This window comes from Haliaeetus leucocephalus, unplaced genomic scaffold (assembly GCF_000737465.1).
Source record: "Haliaeetus leucocephalus isolate CR32 unplaced genomic scaffold, Haliaeetus_leucocephalus-4.0 Scaffold889, whole genome shotgun sequence".
Taxonomy (NCBI): domain Eukaryota; kingdom Metazoa; phylum Chordata; class Aves; order Accipitriformes; family Accipitridae; genus Haliaeetus; species Haliaeetus leucocephalus.
Window position 1 is genome coordinate 885945 of NW_010973325.1, and position 21751 is coordinate 907695.

Consider the following 21751-nt stretch of genomic DNA (forward strand, 5'->3'; position numbering starts at 1 on the left):
TTCAGTCAGATGTAGCGCCTGAAGCAAACACTGAACTTTCTGCTGCAGATAACCCTAGCATCTGTCTATCTACCACTGCAAAAATGAGTATGTCAGTCTTGGGTCGCATAAATGGAAAAAAAATCTGAGAAATTCTCATGTCACCACTCTGCAATGCTTGAGCTTAATATTTTTTTCAACCAAAGAAACAGATTCCAGATCTTAGAAGTGACAGAGAATACCACATTTCATTAGTTTTTCTCTGATGAAGAAGAAAAATCAAAGGCAAATAAAGAAGGAATAGCTTAGTGTGGTTCAATGGGTCTCTCTGAATGCACAGCGTGAATAAACTTGGAAATACTTGAAATTGTTTAAATTTCAATGTCTTGTCTACAAAATAGAAAAAAATATATTTCAGAAAAACAAGTGTGTCATGGATTTGTGGCTCCTTCTGTTCTCAGAACTCCAAGAACAAACCTACTGCCTCCACCTCTCTATTCAGCTGGAAACTTAGCGTATGTGACAAAGTTTGGCTGGGGCTTCCACAGCCCATCCCTTTATTGTATTTTCTCACTGTGTTTAACTTGACTTGGGCTTTTATTTTTGGATACTTCTGGCCAGCACTTAATAGACTTGAGCAGACAGCTTCTGTACATAGAAAATATTGTTTAATATAAATGGCAGAACTGCAGTAAAGCGAAGAAAGAACATTTCAAAAGGAACAAAGAGTCCATATGTGTTTATTTTTCTCAGTGCCTCTGAACTCTTAGGAATCTCCTCTTATGCTCCTAAAAAGGTACCTCAGCCAGCTTGTTTTGCTAAAAGTAGAGCTTGGACGACTGCCTTTTGCAGTTTCCAGAGAGTGAATTTTAAACATTGCTTATGGCCTTTGTTATGGATTGTTTGGTTTACAACATCAGCAAAATGAATCCTGTAACTTTGGCAGGAGTCTGAAAGCAGTGTCTTCACACCTGATCTGGGCTATGAGATATTTCATCTGTACCTGTTTTACCACTTTTCTGGCATGTTTCTTGGATTGCATGTAATTAATGCAATCCAGTGCAACTTTACAGTACCTTCATCTTCACCAGTTAGGCAGGCAGTTCTGTAACAAGCACACTTCCCATTTCAGGGGCTTAAAATCAGAGACAGTCAGGGACTAAAGCCCACGTACGGGGAGCAGCAGGTCCAAAAGTTTGAAGAGAAATAAGTGCACTCATGCAGATCAACTGCATTCTTAGGCACAGTGTCTCCAACATATCCAATACCCAAAATAATGAGAATTAGGTGTCTGAACACATTATACATGTCCGTAAATTAAGGAAATCCTGTTGACTCATTAATGATTCAACATTAAAACTCCCCAAGCCAATCCAAAGCTGGTCAGGTGGAAAGCTTAGCTCTTGGAAAAGTAAATGCTAGGCTCCTTCCTCCGGTGCTCTGAATTACTGTGGGATCCATTCGCTGTGTTAGATGCACAGTATTAATCAGCACAAAGCTACTGTAGTGCCTAATGGAGTTGTGAGTTACTGTTTTCTGATTGATGGATAGACTGCATGGGATTAGCCCTCATCAGGTACCTTAAACAATGAGAATCTCTCCATCCAGCATCAAACTAAGCCACACAAAACTGTGCTTCCCCCAAATCTCAGCAGGTTTTGGATAGGGAATAACACAAATTAAGTGAATCACTGTGCAAGAAATATTTACTTTCATTGCTTCACTAAATAAAGAAAGATAAGGATGGGTCTAACTTCATAGGTAGTGCAAAGACACATATTTACAACTCCAATTCAGTGCAAAACTAAACAGAAAAATCTGGCAGTTTAAAAGAATCTGTGTTCATTTCTCCCATATTTGAGACATCCTCCAAATTGTGTAGTTATTACATTTCATTAGACAAGTGAACAGTTTAGTTTTATACATCTGAGTCCATATTCCATTTACATGCACAGCAATATATTTATTAAAAGATAAATTCAATTGTCTGAAAGCTTAATTTTGATCCATTTATTTATCATAGTATCTCTTTGTGAATACGTCCATTTATTTTAATGGGAGGCATTTATTTCCTCAAAGTAATATGAAAACTGAATATGGATAATAAATATATAAAACTGACCTATTAATGTTCTTGCAAACCTCAAACACATACTGCATAGCTGCTAAAACTCAGTAAAAAATAAGAACCTATTTAAAAATATTTCCTTTAAAGCAATTGTCTGCATTTAATATTTAAGCCTTAGGGAAAAATTAAAGCAACAACACTTTTACTGCATAACATTCTCATAAAACGTGGATGAGCGCTTCACTTCTGATAAGACAGTATGCATCAGGAATTTATGGTATTAAGGTACTAGCAGAGCAAGGGACAAAGAAAATCATGTTCAGAAAGATGAGAAAGATGCTGATTAAAAAATAAAAATAAAAAAATGAACAAATCAACAACAGATTTTAAAATGAGCATTAGTGCTGCCCTATATAGTCTTCAGATGTTACTGAAGATACTGACTTATCTCTAGTCCTGTTTTTTACCTCTATGTTTTTCTGCCAGTCTAAATCTAGTCTTTATGCATTTCCAAATCAGACGGATAAAGCACTCCCAAGCAAGCAAAAGGGAGGAATCAGATCAAAGACAATAAAGCATGACAGATAAAGGCAGAGCTAACTCTTAATAATAAAACACAGGAAAACAATCCACTTTTCATCAGGTTGCATGGTCCATGGATTGTAGGGGAAGATGATATTCAGATACCAGTATGGAATTAAAATACTGTAGGAGGCTTGAAAAAGCAGAGATAAAACTCACATTTTACTTGAATGTATACAATCACTATACATAGTTCGTCAGTACTGATGTGCCACAGAGAAAAATAGAGCAGTACAGAAAGCAACTATCTTGTAAAAAAAAAGAATTTCACTATGATACATAATGACTTTTTTCATAATTAAAACACTGCAAAGAATGACACAAGTACATTTGAGACATGTATAAGAAATCAGCTTCAAGTGATTAATCTGAATTAGTTTTAGCAGCTTAGTTTTAGTCAACTACGATTCCCATTTCCAAAGATATCTTCCTTCAGAATCAATTAAAAGAAGTGGGTCTGCTCACAGACAGATATACTACTCTGAATAAGCAAATATTAGTAAGTCTTCAATCATTACCTTTTTATGCAAAAATAACCCCTTCCCCTTTAATAAAACGCATACTTGCAAATAAAAATTTAGCCAAAGAGTCAGATGAGTGGGATATTCACAAAGAATGGGATAAAGCAAAATGCTAGGGGTTTTGTTTCTTTGTTTGTTTTTTTTGCTTGGTTGGTTTTCCCCAGAATAACGTGGTGAGTTCCAGGCTTTGTTTTTGGCATTTTGTTCACCTTCAGATATTGCATAGGTATGCTGCTTGAACGAGTTTCACAGGAGGTAGTTTGAGGCCTAGGGGAAGGAATGATTTAGCAAATTATTCTTGCTAAAATTGTGTATTTGAATGAGCCCCACAGCTCAATCATTGAAATTAGATTGAAACATGGGTCAGCCATTGCTAAATTTTAGTAAAACAATATTAAATTAAAAAAAGTAATGTCTTCATGATTTTTAATGGTGAAGTCATCACAGAAAAGCAAAGCACTAAAATGCTCCGGTGACATGAGTCTGGATATAAAAAGTTATGTGTTAAGTGGTGACTCCCATCTACAAGAAACTGCAGAGGAATTTTGGTCATTACCTCCTTAGGCTGTAGGGTCCATTTGATCCATGTTTTTGTTTGTGATAACCAACTGTATTTTTGTTAATATTTGTTAATGATATTGAATAAGTACACATCAAAATGCGTATAAAGATTTTTAACAAGGCAGTGTGGCTAACCCAGGGTGTAGAGACACCTGTAATTTCACAGACTGCTTTGGAAAATTCAGGCTCTGCGTAAGAGAGTATGACAAACTTAGAAAAGTCTTGAACCATAAAATACAAGATGAAACATCACCAAAGACAGAGATAAACGCAGAATTCTTTCTGCGCAGAAACACAGAAAAGGCAGTGGACCTAACAGCAAGATATGAGATGCATTAAAAAGATATGAAAGGGAGGCAAAACAGAGCTCCATGGACATTTAAAACTGATCTGAGGATGGAAATGGCAATGAGGATTAAAACTGCAGGCAGAATAAAGAGCTAGCCTTTTTATGGGTTCACAATGTTCTCCGTACTTCTGCTTGCAATTATACTCTAGGGTGGCAATCAGTCATCAGGAACATCCAAAAAGAGTACTATCTACAGTAACAGAAGTTATTCCATTCATACGGTGTGATGAGCCTTTTCCATGATCCAGAATTAATTTCTTCTACATCAAAAGTACTGAAATTATACCACACTAGTGTTTAAGCACAGTGAGACTCATAAACCTTAAGAATGACAATTCAACCAGTTAAATAAAAGTCAGAGGAAGCTTAAGCTCATTTTAAATATAAGATATATTAATGTTTATTTTGAACACTGGGTTGAATATATTGAAAAGTAATATTCAACAAACAGAAGTCTATGGAGAGGCAATGTATTCCGTCTTTCATTATAATGAGAGGCTAATCCAACTTATCAGACTGCTGCTCAAAAATCACTGCTTATTTCTTCCTACTGCTGCTTCTTCTTAGCTCTTACCTTCCAGACTCAAATGTGAACCATGTTGAGTCACGTCCATATCTCCTCAAAGAGCTCAGAGGCCACATGACCAGCTTGACCTTGGCATTGTGGATGTCCCAGAGATAGATGTTTTCATGTGTGATCTGCATTGTACATTCCCCATAGATATCTAAATTTGGTGTAGGCATAAGATATACATTGAATCGTTCTGAAAAAAAAAAACATAGAATAAGGCATCGCCAGTTAAAGCAAGATTTTATATTGGGAAAAAAACATATCTTTAGTTACTGATGGTTCAGAAATCAAAGCCCAATTTCTAGCCTTGAACAGAGGTGAGGATCCACTGATGTCAAACAAACCTTGCTAGTGTACATGAGAGGAGTAAAAGGAGAATCCTCTTCATTTCATTTTCATTATAAATAATGCAGCAGACTGAAACATCTTTCACAGATGGTCTGCATAGTCCTCTTTGACATATGTCCCCAGCAACTTAACTAGAGTCCTTTATCCTCACCTTAAGGGCCATGACTCTTTGCAAATCAAAATTCACAACGACTTGAACTCTGACAGAGACTCCTCTCTCAAAGAATAGAACTATAGGTATCTTGGCAAAGCATGTATGTACAACCACCGCCCCTCAGAAAAACCGTCCTTAAAATTGCAAACCCAGGTTTACTTATTGAAGCTTGTTAATAATTATGTTCTTTATGTTCAGTTTATATTTATTTACCAAAGTCATTATCATTTGTCAAATTAATAACATTTTTAATCATCTGTTGCTTTCTTGAAAAATCTGATTCCACACGATATATTATGGTCATGATATCAGTTGCTACCAGCTGCACTTCTACTGCAAAGTGCGTTCATTGCAGTAAGAGGTCAAGGGCATTAACAATTTTCTGAAGTGCCTGAATTGCTTGTGATTTAATAAGCAACGCAAAAACGATCCTTAAAAAAAAAAAAAGGAAAAATGTAAAAAAACCAAGGTGATATTAAACAGCATTAACTCATACGGAAGGAAGTAAACCACAATAATATCAAGAGAATTTTAAATAAAAATGCAATTTTCTTTGAAGAATAACTACTGTTTCTATGTTTCTACAAAGAATGAAAAACTCAGTCAAATTTCACATAGTACAGCTGGAAGTGTTAGCCTATATTTTAACTCTAAAGGCACTGAAATCTTAGGGCTTAATAGCATAATATGGGAGAATGCAGCTGATTCATAACTTCCTCTCACAATTTTCTTTTGTTTTTGAAATAGCATAGAAATGTAAACTGTCAATGCTACTGCACTGAAGAGTGTTGGCAAAAAAGGTAAGAACAATTTAAAGTATGAGCATGAGCAATGCTCATTCAATAAACAGTACTGGAAAAATGTACTTTAAAGGGACACCTCATAGGAAAATTGTCTCCAATCACTTGATAAATGACTGACAGTTTGTTGTGGAACATTTCAAATCCACCATTTGCACTGAATTTTCTCATGGTGTCCTCATAAAAATTAGGAAGGAATCTAAAGTAATCAGAAGAGGAATAAAATGAGAAGTTTATCATAAGAGTCAAAATTAGATGCAGCTTCCCAGTGTGGTTGACATTCAATATCACAGACATTATGTCTCCATTTTTTAAACATTTGATAAATATATACCTTTCTGACAAATCAGTGAAAATATTGCAAATAAGCAATTTAATATAAAATATGTTAGAAGTCTGTGTGTGTATGTGAATAAAGTAGCAAAAGTTTGGCTGAGGAATTAATGGCAGCAGGCAACTGCTGGGTGAGCAGTAAGAATTGCCGTCCTGCATAGCTATAAGTAAACTTGTCATCCCCAATGTTATTCTGTTTCAGTCAATTTAATTTTGTCCTATTAATGACTCCCCAACTGATTCATTCAGTCTCATAGCCATTCAACCTCTTCTCTCAGGTTCAACTTCTCATTAATCACACTAATGGGTGTTAGCCCTAAAAGTTTCATTTTATGGCTAAGGTCCCAAGTGTGAAACTTTGATTTTTTGTAAAAGTCTTTTGACACACCACACAAATAGGTGCTGCTGAGATCACCACAAAGAATTTCCCCAAACCCTCAGAGGAGTGCATTGGGCACAGGTCTAACCTAACGCCTACTACAGTAAATGGAAGGACTCACACATGGGAGTATGGCTCAATGACTGCATTGGGAAGGGAATGGTAGAGAACAAGATGACTTATATTTTGCGATGGAATTATCTTCTTAAAATATATATGTACACACATATGCCCTTTTTCAGTATCCATATGTCATTGTGATGGTCATGCAAAAATGCCTAGGAGCTTTAATCATATATTAGACTCCAGTTTTGCATTGTCATGCTGTTACTTATTGTTACTTAGCTCCCCTCTTTGAAAGAAAGATGCAGATGACTGACGTATCAGCCGGCTGTCTTGTATATTACCTGAAATCACACAATGTGTCTTGTGAGGATGGGGCTACTATATGAGAATGGAAATCTTTCCCTGTCCCTGTTTTCATTGACAGAGTGCCTCAGACAGCAGAGAAAATGGAAAGGTACAATTAATTTCTGAAGGAAACCTTAAACTGTTGTATTGAAGGCACAGCCTATTTCAACCTGGTTTAGAAGTTACCAGGATACTCATGAAATGCTCAACTTCTCTGAAGTGTTTGAGGATATTATTGCATGAAGGGTATTCAGGACATACAGTATCCTCAAACTGTCAGGAGACATTTGCTGACTTCGCACAGGAGGTCAGTGTCTAAGGTGTGGTGTCACGGATTAAAGAAAGTATGTCTGATTAAACTGAACATCAGCTGCAGGGCAAAATGTAGCACCCTTGGAACTCACTCAAATCAATAAGAAAAGCAAGTGTACAAACGTATGTGCTGGAGAAGCTTGAGGATGGATATATTTGCTTTTGAAACAAAAACTAATACTTTTGAGCAGTGGAAGACTGAGGACATGGAAAGGTGTGGATACTATTAAATGATTTTAGGAATTAAAATGCAGGGTTCAATTTTTGCATTTCAGAAAATATTTGAACAGGTATCTAGGTAATGGTAATACAATCATTCAGTTTTTAGAGGCAAGTTATGCCCTTAACCTCATCCAGGCAAGAACAAACATTCATAGGCTAGATTTGGGAATCGCAGCTGAGTTCTGTCACCAGATCTTCTGAGTCACATTGAATGGGATATTTAGCTTCTCTGTGGATCAGACACCATCTGCATATGAGTGGGATGAGATAATAACAGTTCATTGGGTAGTAAGATTAAGTAAATAGAAGTTAATGAGGGACCCAGAAAATATGGAGATGGAAGAAATCAAACAAGTAGATGCTATCCTGTTGGACAAGACAAGGATGAGACTGAGCAGGTGCAATTCCTCAGCATTTACCATCACTCTCCTCCTCCCTCCTCTATAACTGGTGAGAGCAAAGTTCAAGGAATGGGGGAGCCAGGATGAGAAAAAAATGCTGATAAATTGCTACACTTATTATTCCACTCTTTTCAACATAACTGCTCTTTCCCATCTCCTTGAATAAGCAGAGCAATGCTTCATCATACACTTTGTGCATGTAAAGGTGTTTAGCTTTTGGGCTTTGGCAAGAATATGACCTTTAATGATGTTTTCCAGAGCACAGGAGTGTAAGAGTCTTTGTTTAAATGAGCACATTGACTGAGATGGAGACTTGGCAGCAACTCTGAAATGCTCTCAGCCTTTCAGCTCAAAGTCCAGCTGTACTGGGGAAGCAAAATGACTGGGGCCCAATGACCCTGGTTCTGCCATTTTATCCCTGGATTCCTTCGCCTCCATCATCCCAGTTGGAAAACTGACCAGATGACATTGTAATTTTGCAATCCGGATCTCTGTTTCATTTCAGCTTTAATGAGAAGAGAAAAACCACTTATGGAAGGAGGCAGTCAGGTTGGTGGGTTTTATATAAGAAAGGGCTTTAAAAGCAAACATTCAGCTTCTATCTAGAAGACAATCCTTCTCCATCTATGAGACTTCTGCTGCTGACCATCTGTAGCTAATTTTCAGGTGGAAAGAGAGCTTTAAGTCTTGAAGACACAGCATTTTGTGTCCATTCACATGACAGAATGATTCTCTCCAGTTTTACACAGTGAGGAACCAGGACTCCAGAATTAATTTTATCCCTTTGGTTATAATTATTCTGCCTTGCTTCCATTAAAAATGTATGGAAATGTTTACTAACATCTCAATGAAAATATAAAAGCTACCATAAATAAATTATTTTAGATTGTTTCACTGGTAAGTAGTAAGGTAGAGAAGAATCTGAAATCTCACGAGATTAACCAGCCATTAAAACTGTAAACACCTTTCTTTTCTGAATAAAGCTGGCTATGTTTGGTTTATTTTTAAAAAAATAACGAAGTATAAAAATGGATTAAGGATAACAGAAGATCCATAAAAAACATGCAAAATGCTTTTATGTAGTAAATCACAAAGAGAGATTCTACAGCCCCTAGAAAATGCCCTAAACCAAGTCAGCTCTGTGAACGTAATCACAAAGTCTCTATGCTTTGGCTGTAGTTCATAATCTCAATATGTAGCATAAAGAAATAACTCACAATCCTCTTCTGAGGATTCAAGGACGTTGTTCACTATGAAAAGCTACATTTTTACTAACAGAAATTAATGAGTTTCTAGCAATTAAAATCCAGGAAGCAAGATCGCTGTACTGTGGAATGTTTTCAAATAAAAAAGGAAGGTAAAACAAATGTTATGAAAAAGAGGAAGAAATTCACAAAGGAAGCAATTTTATGAGATATTAATTTATATATTAGGCAGGGAGTAAAAGTAAAAAACCAATTATCTTTCAAACTCTTCCAGACTTCTAAAATCAAAATTAGCTTCACAATGCATTTAAAAAAAAAAAAAGCCAAAGCACCAGTAACATATAATAGAAAAGCATCATATTGACATCACAGGCATGACACCTAACAATAAATCAGCTACAGCAGCAAAAGATGGATCAGGCCTTTTCTTCAGTGTAAAAATTTGCATTTTTACATTTGCCTATTTTCTTCACTGTTTACATCAGGTTTACAAGTGAAGTTTAATAGAATATGATTTAATACAAGTAGTCTGCTGTTTTAGTGTTATTATTTAGATTTCAAAATACATAGCAATAGAGTCTTCACCAAAGGGAAGCACCTCCTCTTAAAGAATGGATTAGCAGCACTGTCTACACATAATGCTTTTTTAACAAATATTGCCTTGAATATTCTGGTTTCTTTTTCACAGTAATCTTAGTCTGTCATTGTATACTGTCCCTCTGGATAACTTCTTTCTAATTACTGCCTTCTATAAGCAATGAAAATACAGTGACACATTGGAAACAGTGATATTTTGAAAAAAAATCATGAGCATGGACAAAATCTAGATATGATGACAGCCAGGCAGGTAAAAAATATTTAAAAAAGATTTTTTTTTTGTTATTATGCCTTGAGGTGTAATACAAATGCTTCCAAATGCACTGAGAGCTGGAAAGGAAGTTTCCACTTCTTCCAAATGAAGATAGCACTCTACTTTCACGATTTCTTTCCCTAGCAGCAGCTTGAGAAACCTAAGGAATATGGAATGTGTGTGTAAGTATCCCAGGATACTGCTTAGAAGACTACTTGTCAACAGTGTTACCAGCTCCAGCCAACTTCAGATTTTCTTTCCTGGAGTTATAACTGTGTATTATTATTTGTCTTATCATTGTATATACAGCTCCACGGCCATTATACTAAATTTGTTATCTGAATAGGATCATGTAGCCTTTACTGATTTTGATTTAATACTGTATTTTCATTCTTTATCAAATAATTTAATTGGACATTCATAAACAGTAAGAGACTATGTTTGGTGTAAAAAGAAATTTAAACAGAAACAGGGTTGCTGCTATAGGGCTGAGGAACATAAACAAATCACTTAGATTTGCAGGGGAGAGAAGGTAAAATGGTTGGAGAGTAACAGAAGCTTCATTTCAAATCTCACTTTTATTGGAATCTGTGTATCATTGCAAACTAAGCAGCCATTAGTTGTGAACTTTAAATGTAAAAAGAAAACCACCTAAGGGTCATTTTCCGCAGTGGAGTTGACACAGTAAGACTTGCAGTAATACTTCTTGAAAGTAATAAGAGAGATGAAATCCAGTGAGAAGCTTTCTGTTACTGATGTGCTTCGCACAAGAATTGCTTAGATGTCTTCTCTATTCTTCCTACAAGGCTCAACAGCCAGAGGTCTCTGCTATAAGCAGTGCAGATCCATAGTTTGGCTTTGTTAGCTGTCACCACCGCAGAATTGCTTGGTGCTGGAGGGTCAAGCAACAGTGCAACTACAATAAAATAGATCTCGCTAGCACTTACTGAACAACTCAGAACTATAAAAGAACACCTCTTTCAGATTGCTGCGCTACTGTAAATTTTTATCCTCATGTGACAGAAATGCCTTATGAATGTATGGCCTTTCAGCCATGACATTTGCATACCAAACAGCAATTTTGCGAGCCTTTGGAACAAACTGTTTTGCAAACCCTATTGTTGCATTTGTGTCACAGAGACTCAGGTATCTTCCCTTCTGAAATCAAAAGCTCATCTCAGGAGAACCACAAGATTGAAAGTAGGAGGATAAACAGGCTTAGATGTAACAAAAAGAATATCAGACAAATCATAGAAAACACACATACTTTCTTTGCCAAGTATTTTTGGAAATGTGAGTCCTTGGGTATAAAAAAATATAAGTAGCATGTAGCAAATTTTATGGTCCCAGGGCATATACAATGACAATTAAAAAAATTATTACAAATGTTGCAAATTGAAGGTACTGGCTATGGTGCTCATATAGCGGGACTGAAACACAAACCTTCACAACAGAAAACTTACTGTTTTTTCAAGAGACAGCTAATTTATCTGATCCCTTCAGTGAATACCCGTACAAGTACATGACATACATCATGCAAATGACCTTCAAAGACCGGAATGGGCAAGTAGTTGGACAGATGAAGAACATAGAGTATTAAAAATACTATTGCTAGGAAAACGTAAAGCAGATCGTGAAAAAAAAAGCCCTTGTTAGGCTAGTTCTTTTATGATCAAGGAAGTATCTTTATCAAATTTTGAACATTTCAGAAAATCTTTAGGGCAAAGTAACTATTTGAAAAAAGACAATGGAATGAGATGGGATTAATGGTTAATACATCTGTTCTTTTGGGATTAATAGTATTAACACTCTGTCATACCATAGAGATATTAAGAGTATAACACCATTATTCAATTGCTTCTAGTCCTTAACATGTAAAAATAATTTTTTATATATATATAGCTAAAACTGAAAAACCACTGGCACTGTAGTCTTTATGACAATGCAATCTGTGGTCTTGGTCAGATACTAAGAGACATCTTTTGTTCAGTGACCTGAAAGAAAGCCCTTGTATGGTTCAGGCAACAGAACCTGCATGAAACTAGATGCTGAGGCTTTATGAGCCTATTACAGGTTTTACAAACTGTATTCTCACATTTCTGTTTCAAGTAAATATTAATACATCAACTAATTCAAGAGGAATTCTATGAAGTTGACATACTTGCAATGTTTTGAAATAATGGCATTCAAAGGTACTATATCAGTGTACAGTTTTTATTTAACACACAAAAAATAAAATGACCCTGAGAGTGACACAGCTGCCATTTTCACAATGAGCAAGATTTTAGACATTTCATACATATAGTCATTTTTCATGAATTTCAAATTGGAAAATTAACTTTGACCTTTCAGATTCAGGTCAACAAAAGCTCAGTAGTCTTTTTTAAAGGTTTTTAGGTATCTTTTGACCTACAATTTTTGATAGCATGCCTTTAAAAGCCACAATCTAGGGAAAATGTACAACAAAATAAATTTCAAATTTGAATTTTTTATCACAGCTCACCAAATTACTCCATCCTCCGATTCGTCACCTTTTCCATAAAACTGTCACGTGGGGAATGGCATTGACACGTTTGCAGAATAAGATAACTAGTATAAACTGAAGTCACAGTTCCACTCACCTGATTTTACTGAAGGAATCTGCTAAAGAAATTCGAGTGCAACTGCAGGTTCTCACAGCCCAGCTACATGAACAAAATGCTAGACCTCATACCAATAGTAAGAATCTCTGTAGTCTTCCCTCTTTCCAAGTGGATTAAAAGACCCCCAAACCAGAATTTGCTTTGCTTCTGAACAGGACAACTTTGAATTTCAAACGTGCTTATTAAAATGCAGAGTTGTGCATCAAGGGGATGAGAGAAGGAAGTGGATAGGTATCAGAATTACTTGTCTGAGATACTGTAACTAATGATTTAGCAGAGCATGCTCGTCAAATATTGGATTATATGTATTCAGCCACTTGGTTTAAAAGGATATGGCTAATGATACCCTCCATGCATTCTTATTCATGTGACTTATACAACAAATACATGCTTTGCCTCTTTGTTTCCTTTCATTTATTTACTAAGAACAATAAAGATGCTAATTATGTTCATATATGCTGGTTGGTAGCACTGCAATTAATTTCTAGGCTAAGGCAATTGAATCAAGACTAGCTCACAGAACAGGACTAATCTCTGTCTTCTGGAGGTCATGTGTGTGTAACTGGATCTCTTTCAAGAACAAGATGAAATGTAATATTTGCCATCTATGTCCGAAAGCTGCTGGACAGTACATAAATTCGCTGCAGAAAGAACTCGAGGAATTTCAAGCCACTTTTCTGCGCACGTCACAGGCTTTTGACAAGATTTATTCCCTTTCGCATTTGTGAAGGAGCACCACCTGCTCACATTATTCTCTCTTCAATAGCATGCATAGGAGTTTTATACCTATAGCCTACAAGCACAGAGCAGATAGGATGCTTTGAGTGGTGTCTGATCATTATCACTTTCCTACAACATTAGTAGCTCTCCATTTGTTAAGTAGTTTGAGACTACAAATTAAATCCTGCATCTCACAGCAGGCAAACAACTTCACAAACAGTTGAACTTCTTTTAAATCGCACTTGAACATGTCTGATTTTTGAACAAAATTTCTTAAAGATTTCTGTATTATTTGTGTTATTAGGTTCAGAGACGTCTGGACTCTTCTATGAAACTAATAGAATATAATCAATATAGTGTTCTTCATTCTAAAATTTAATTATGTAATTTTGTTTATAATGATAGTTGGCTTGATATTTTATGACCATTGAGGCAGTTTGTTTTATTACTTTGTTAAAAGCTACTGGATCTTATAAAAGCATCAAGACAGTAATAATCATTGAGAGCTGTAATTTAGGGAGGAATAAATGAGTGCATTTTGTGTTGCCCTCATGTTCATTAATAGGAATTAAATGACAGGATAATCACAGATTTTCTTTTGTTATTGCATATTCCATCCACTAGCATCCTTCCTGTGCATGTGTCTAATCTAAAGTTCTGTTCCAAATAGCCTTTAGATGAAGACTTAGAAGCTCAGGCTTAGTGCTGACTAGCATCTGACATTGCCCTTTTCACCTGTATTTGACATTTAGATGACCTTGACTTCATTATTTAAGACAGGTATGAGTTTAAAGCAAATATGTGTTTTGCAGTCCAAAGTGGTGTTGATATGTTCACTGCTGTCTTTCAAAGGCTGTGGAACAACAGCTGCTATTTTATTCCTCTGCACAGAGGCCATTGTTTCCAGAACCAGAAGGATCATAGTCATCGTTTCCCATGACAGGAAAATGTGAACACAATGAAGACATGAAGTCACTCTACGTGTGGTATTTGGCATGGGATTTAATCATCTTTATTTGCAGGAAAAATAGGATTAAGCCTCAAAAGCACATCCAATGTTTAGTTATTAATGACGTTCTTCTAGCTAATAGTAAAAATCCTCACAACAACAAACACATGCGAAGATAAAATGGGACATCACCTAAGAACTGATGTAGGCACAATTACAAAATTACTTACCATTTTGTTCTCTCTGGACTCCAGCAGCAAGCAAATCTGGTTCCCCAAGACTTATATCATTGAGCCTGGTTCCTAGACACTCCATGCAAAGATGTTTGCACCATTCCTCTGCCTCTAGTTCTGGAAAAACAGAAAAAAAAAAAATTGTTCGTGTTAACATTTTACTCAAAAAAGTATGAAGTTAAATCAATACCTTCTTACTGACCTGCTTTATGACAATATGCTTGTGTTGAAACATGAGTTATTAGCGTAAAGTTCCACTCGAATTTCTTTGCCTTGATTTATGAACTTCTAAAAGGGTTTACACTATTAGGACTGCATCTTCCATTTTCAAATTTGGGGATAGGAGGTGGAGTTAACAAAAAAGAGAAAGTAGTGAGTTTTCAAGGCAGTATATTTCTAGCAGGCCTTCTTGAAAGAAAAAATGCAATTTAGAAAAACATTAGGTATAATATCTGAAATATTCTTTACTGCTCTTTAGGTGAATCTGAACTATTAAAGCAATTTCTGTTTCTAAAGGTTCTAGAGTATTTTTCTAGGAGCAAAGGAAAAAACAGTAACAAAAAGACCTTCAAATGCAAAACTTCCTTCTCTGCTGTACTGAATGGCTATGCGTGTCAAGTTAGTCTGAATAATTAATTTCTTCAGCTCTGTTTACCTTCTTTTGGTCTCAGAGCAATTTGGGCATTAGCTGGAACGTTTCTGTGAAAATTCCAAACCTCCTAGTCTTTTCTGAGTCCTCCATTGCATCCCATTGACGTGCATCTGAGAGCTCCTTATCTGCCAATCTACCAAGACAGAACCTCCCCAAGGCATAACCCCCTGAGACACCACGACAGCCCCCCCTCCGCACCCAGCCTCATCCTATCCACTTCCCAAACTTAACATCACGAAATCTCTGGCATTGGTCACACAAACAACATGGCAAGTTGGCGTTCACACAGTGTGAAACCACAACTAATAAAAATTATGCAACGAGGCTAGCTGTCTTTTATTACAGAATAGGCTTCACCTAAGGGAAGCTGCCTGGAGAGCAGGCTTGGCACCAGGGACGCGCTGAGCATCCATTGTCACAGTCTGTATCTGATCATCTTTAGGAGTGGGTGACTCCAGTCACCTAGAAATGTCTCTATTAAACTGCCACAGCTTTTTCATTCCTATTTTTGGGCACATCTGGAAAATAGTTTTGTGACCATCTCTGCAACGTAGTGCTGAAATTTGGAAAGAGAAAAATACTGCATGCAAGCCCTGAAGCATCTAGTGATGATGACTCATTGTAATTACTGAAAGTTTATATCCAAGAAAAATCTTTCCATGCCTAATTGGTACAGTCCTCAAATCCTCGCCTGGCTAGGCATAGATCTCTAGTGACAAAAACATTTGCTGGACAAGAAAGGGAGACAGGCATGCAATTCCAGGGCTCCAGGAACCTTCGGATACCCTCTTTTGTTCAGGGCCCTGAATAATCCAGGAACAGATTGTTCCTGAGTTATTTTGGCTATCAGCTGACCAAGTTCCCAGGCAGACAGTTCCAATGATAGCCTCTGTTTGGGGATTTTTGAGAGCCAAACGCTGCTGTTGTCACAAGGACACAAACAGTTTGGGGGGGCTTCTTCAGAGCACTGTAAGCAAAGGGGTTTCCCTTAACCCTTCTTGATTTTTTTTGCAGTCTTCGTCTCAGGACACAGATCCCCAAAGTTGGTCTTCTCGTAATATCCTCAGCTTCTGGTGGTAAAAGACCGAACATTCTGTCAGGAACATCCAGATGACATTTAACTTTGTATGTAAGAAGAAAATATTGAGGTGACAGCATACTGTTCCTTAACACTTCTACAGATACAGCCTCCTTGATGGAAGTAAGGAGAGAATAGGTATATCTCTGGACAGCAATAAAACCTTAGGGCTTTTAAAAGGAGTAAGATAAATTTGTTTAAAAGCCTACCTCCAAAATTCATCATCTGCTCATGCATGAAGAAATTTTCCTCCTGTTTTCCCTTCCTCTCCTTCAGCCTTTGCCACTTCCCTGGATATTTGTGAGGTCTGCTGAACCAGAGCCATGCCTTATAAATCATACCTTCCCTTGGAGAGGGCTGCATGCCAGGGAGATGATAAAAGTGGACCACAAGACATGCTGCCATATTCCGGCAGCACGCAGAAGGGGTGGGGGAAGTGCACCAGCACATGGGTAAGTCAAACCCCCCATCAAGGGAAGGTTCCCACTGAGTCGTCCAACATCTGCTTCCAGCTACAGATAAACTCGGGGGGAATCGGTGCAGAAAGGCTGGTAGCGCAATGGAGACAGTGCAAATCTAGTCCAGTGCTCCCATGTTTCCCTCCCTTCCCTCTCACAATTTCTTGCCTGCCTAAACCGTATCATAGAACAATATATATGCTGACAGAATTCATAGCTCTATGCAAAGCCTGTAATTTTTCCTCAAGTGTGGTCAGGATATAACATTTTATGTATTTTACAAAATCTGGATTTTATTACTTTCTTTCATTGTGCCTGCACCCAGACTGAAAGGCTACATTCTGGAAATGTAGAATGAGATGATGGTAAACAAACACTAAACTAACCTTTCTAATTTTACCAATATCTAAGGAGAAAGGAAAACATATTGGCATTTCCATAAATCCAGCTTAACATCAATATATATTCAAAACAGTACTCATGTAAAAACAACACTTCTATTTATACGTATCCTCACACCACATTTCCAGTAGATTTTTTGGGAAACAAACAAGCAAACAAAAGCATTGTTCTAGGAAGCTGTTTCTTGTGAGCGTCTTTGTTTTCATCGCCTCAATCCACTTGCCTTTCTCTATTACAGGAACACCTAGATCTTGAAAGTTTGGATCCAGAAACTGCCTTTCAGAGTGTTTGACTCTGGCAGTTTAATTTAAGCTGCTGCTGCTTCACTGCCAGACGTTGATGATTAGACCCAGATCAGACCATTCTCGAACTGCCACACAGAAGAAACTTATCTTACTGTGAGCATTACAAGATCATGGCTATATTTTGCAAAGCATAGGCTATAACATGCATTGTATTGCTGTATAACTCAAAATTTGTATCTTACAAAAATGATCGACTTAATGCTACAGGAAATACAATTTCAATGCAGAACTGAAATATCTTCCCACAGAACTGTGAGGATTTGTGTCTCCTGTCAGAAGCATCAACATTATCTACAAATGTGTTTGGAAGGTCAAGGGTATGAGGGTACTGTGTGAGTTAGTTTTACCTAATGCATCCTGATAGCTATTGCTTACTTGCAAGGGATTGCCTTCAACCTTTTCCTTGACAGACATGCGAAATCTTCTTTAGAAGCAGGTGAATTACCTTTCAAAGCCAAAGCCATCTTTCTCCTTTCACCCTGTGCATCTATAAAGCAGTTCACCATTCTTTTGTAAAAGGTCTATAGTATGCTTTGTGTTTCTGGATAACAAATATTATTTATGATTTTTAAAATTTATTTATTAGAATTTATAGTACATAAATGCATCAGTCACAGTAGCAATCTTTAAGCATGACAGCTACCACGTCACAAAACTGAGATACTACTGTTACTTCTTTATTTTAATTATATGCATATATTGAAACAGATGAAATATTACAGCAAAACCAAGTCATAAAAAACTGTCAGCAAAATTCTTCTCTTTAATGCGTGTAGATTAGATTTATTGGTGGTAAATGCTGAGTTTTTAGTCATAACTGGTACTTGTCATTGCAAAATTTAGTTTCCTTTTAAGATAACTGAATTCTTGGACTGAATGATAAATTGCAAAGCAAGCTTTCACAGCTATAAATAAAATCCAAATACTTGCATTTTCATCTTTACTGTTATTCAATTATAAAATGCTGCTATACAAATGTCATGAGGTGAGATAAAATGCAAAGAGATGGGAGACCTTAATTAGGCACTGTTTATTGCATAAGAAATATTACTGGGAACAAATCTGTAAACTTGTTATCTGAAAATACACACACCTGGTTATTGGCAGTATTTTCCTGCAGTTTAACTGAGCTTCTAGGTCACGCCTGAGGTTCTGTGTCATTTCTACTTCAGTTCCCAGGTGGTTAAACTGGTGCTCTACCTAGTCCAACCACTGAAGTTGTGCGTTGCAAATAGGTGATACCACAGGATGATAAATGGGTTTGTTGATATAATAATGATGATGATGAAATAATATTGGCAAATGGTGTTATAAATATAAATTTGTAAGAGTGAAAGAGCTCTTCTGCTACTTATGGTTTAAAACAGTTCACGCTACACAACCTATTCGACAGGGAGGAGGTGGTGGGGCAGAGATATAGAGATATTTCACTTCACTGTCCTTAGAGAGCCTCTAGATCTCCAGGGCTAGAGGCGGGATTGTTTTCAGACTCCTGACTTAGGAAGCATTTTGTGTGGGGACTAACCCAAATATCTTCTGAATCCTGCTAACCTCACATTCTTTCACATTTACCTCCTGTGCTCACCTTGCACAATCCCCCAGGAGCCTGTCATCACCCACCACAACGAGCTGCCAGCGTACTCGAATGCTGCTAGCCTGAGATAAAGCCTCGAAGAGGTGACCCCTCCTGCTCAGTTCAGCTTTGTCTCCTTCAGTAACACCATCTCCTGCTCTGCAAAGCAGTGCCCTCTGTTCCCGGAGATCCCTTCCATCGCTAGCAGCAGCAAATAATTGCATTCGTAAAAAAATGGCTCAATTTATATGCAACCCTTGACGTTTAAAAACAAAGACGAGGAAGTTTGTCTCTTCCCCTTCTCACGCAGCCCACATAAAGTGATGTGACCAAGGATTTAAGTTGGAAATAACATGTATGCAATATTAGAGGGGGGTAACAAACATTGTCCTTGTGCAAATCAAAAAACCTCACTTACTTTTTGAGCCTTCCCTGATGTCAAAGTGTATAAGCCTAAAATGTTAGTTTCTTCATTTCTGAATGAAATGCATAAATTTTCTGCATAAATTGTTTGACTCTTCTTCCCCCTAAACTACTTCTGTAAGATGTCCAAATCCAACTGAATATTCTTACTCTGAATGAAACTGGAGAATCTTTCCTGCTTGGGTTAGTAGGACTTAGACCTGATATTCTATACAAGGAAAAAAAGATGGTGCAGAAAAGCCACATGTGCCAATTTATCTCTTCTAAAAATCATCCAGCCTTAATTAGAAGTTAATAGGAAAAAATATGATAGAATTCCCACAGGATTGATATGCTATTATACTGTGCCACATACAATATATGCAGCAACTTAATTTCATTTTTTTTTTACTAGCAAATAACACTACTGCCTGCAGGCACGTAATTTCTTATCAAGATCAATAAAACTTTAAAAACCTCTATTGTTTATCAGGATATATATAATCCTTTGATGATTCAAACATAATTTTATTTTATAAATATTTTAAATATGTTGTCTAACAGTGTCTCCATTACTTAGGGCACTTTTACTAGAGCACATTACACACTCAAACAACATACAAATGCAAAGCAATGTGGCTATTTCTTATCTTTGCTCAGAGGAACGTATGGGTAGTGCTTATTTTGTGTAATAACATGTATTACTCATCAACACTGGCTATGCATGAATTAGGCAATTTTTTATTAAATGATAGGAAGCATGAAGGGGATGTAAGTTCTATTTAGTGTAAAAGAACAGAAAATTAGTCTGTATGTAGAGAAAAACTTGCTTTCAATTAGATAGTAATAGAGATAGTGGGCTGCAACTCTGAAAGCAATTTGGTTATTAACATTATTTTTTTACTGACCTATTATATTTGAAGCTATTTTATAAGATATGGGACTCATACATAGGATTTTTGCTTGTGTTCCAACTAATGCTACCTCTAAGGAAACTTTTTTGCATTTTTCTTGAACTGTGACTTTTGAATCTTTCACCTGGAGTAGTCTCCTGTTATTACATAAGTGTAAAACACTGAAACAAAAAGGCAAAGAAAAAGTAATGAAAGAAAACCACATACACTGTTAAATTTCATTAATTTACTGAAAATGCTCTATCTTCAGGCTGTGACAAAATATTCTAAAAGAAATCTGACTATATTCTTTGGAAAAAAAGTCAGAGAGTCAAGTTCCTCAAAAATGTCTTGTCGTTGCCACTTTTTTCTTTTAATACCATAAGACCCTTAATTTTTAACTATTTCCAGCTATTAAAATGTATGCATATTTTTTAATATACCATCAGTTTAATGACGTACCCACTTTTCTCTGTACAATTTGAGCATTATAAATTTTTTTGCTTAAGGAAATACTGAATAACACAGCAATCAAGCTACATGAATAATTACAGAACATGAACACATGCTGTTCTCTAACTTTAACTTGGTATATTTTGCCAACGTCCTTTTTTAACTGAGGAAAGATACAGCCTAAGTATTATACACAAAGAAACTTTTATTTTCCCATCACTTGCTATTTTAAACTTGTGTTGGCATAAGGATAGCACAGTTAATTACAATAATTACCAAAAGACATTTATTAGCTGTAATAAAATTAAAACTGATATTTCTGCCAAAAATCATCCACACTTATCTGGAGGTGCTGCAAGGTACATCACAAACAGGTCTCTGATAATTTTTATTTGTGCATGTACCTGTGTTTGCAAATAGCCAGCTGTGTATCCCTGTAGTTATCGAGGCAGATGAAAACTGATATTTTCCTGACAATACCCCTTTCGTTTCTGCAAGTCTGATCAAAAGTGTCAGCTTGAATAATCAGCACTCAGCTACTAGACCGTCTACTATCCTGTCTATTATATAAGCATGTACAATGTTAAGTGAATGCATTTGAAGGCAATAACGGTATTTAAAAAGATCATATTGATGTTACTGTCCATTAAACTATTTCCCTAAAACAGACTTTTCCTGCACATAACACCCACTCTCATTGCTCCTCCTTTCCAGTGCAAAATTGCAGTGAAAGAACACCCTTCATCCAAACGCTAAAAGAAATGCCCCGCCACGCTGACTAGCAGTCCCTTACCAAAGTGAAAGCAGTAGGAAACAAAGTTTCCCATCTGAAATTCTTGAGAATGCAGTTCTCATACAGAAACAGAACTTACTTGACTTGTTTAAAAAATGGAGAATGTATGGGAAAATGAAGAAAAACAGTTAATCTACAAGAAAGTGGTTTCC

At 36.5% G+C, this 21751-nt stretch overlaps 1 protein-coding gene across 1 annotated transcript in view; it reads right to left on the reverse strand.

Annotated features, from left to right (window-relative positions):
* Positions 1-21751, reverse strand: part of DOK6 (docking protein 6) — a 254005-nt gene that overhangs the window by 82498 nt on the left and 149756 nt on the right. Inside the window, exons 4-5 of the mRNA XM_010583294.1 lie at positions 14588-14707; positions 4635-4824 (exon numbers count right to left, since the gene is read on the reverse strand). Of these exons, the coding sequence (XP_010581596.1) occupies positions 4635-4824; positions 14588-14707 (310 nt within the window). The remainder of the gene's footprint in view (positions 1-4634; positions 4825-14587; positions 14708-21751) is intronic.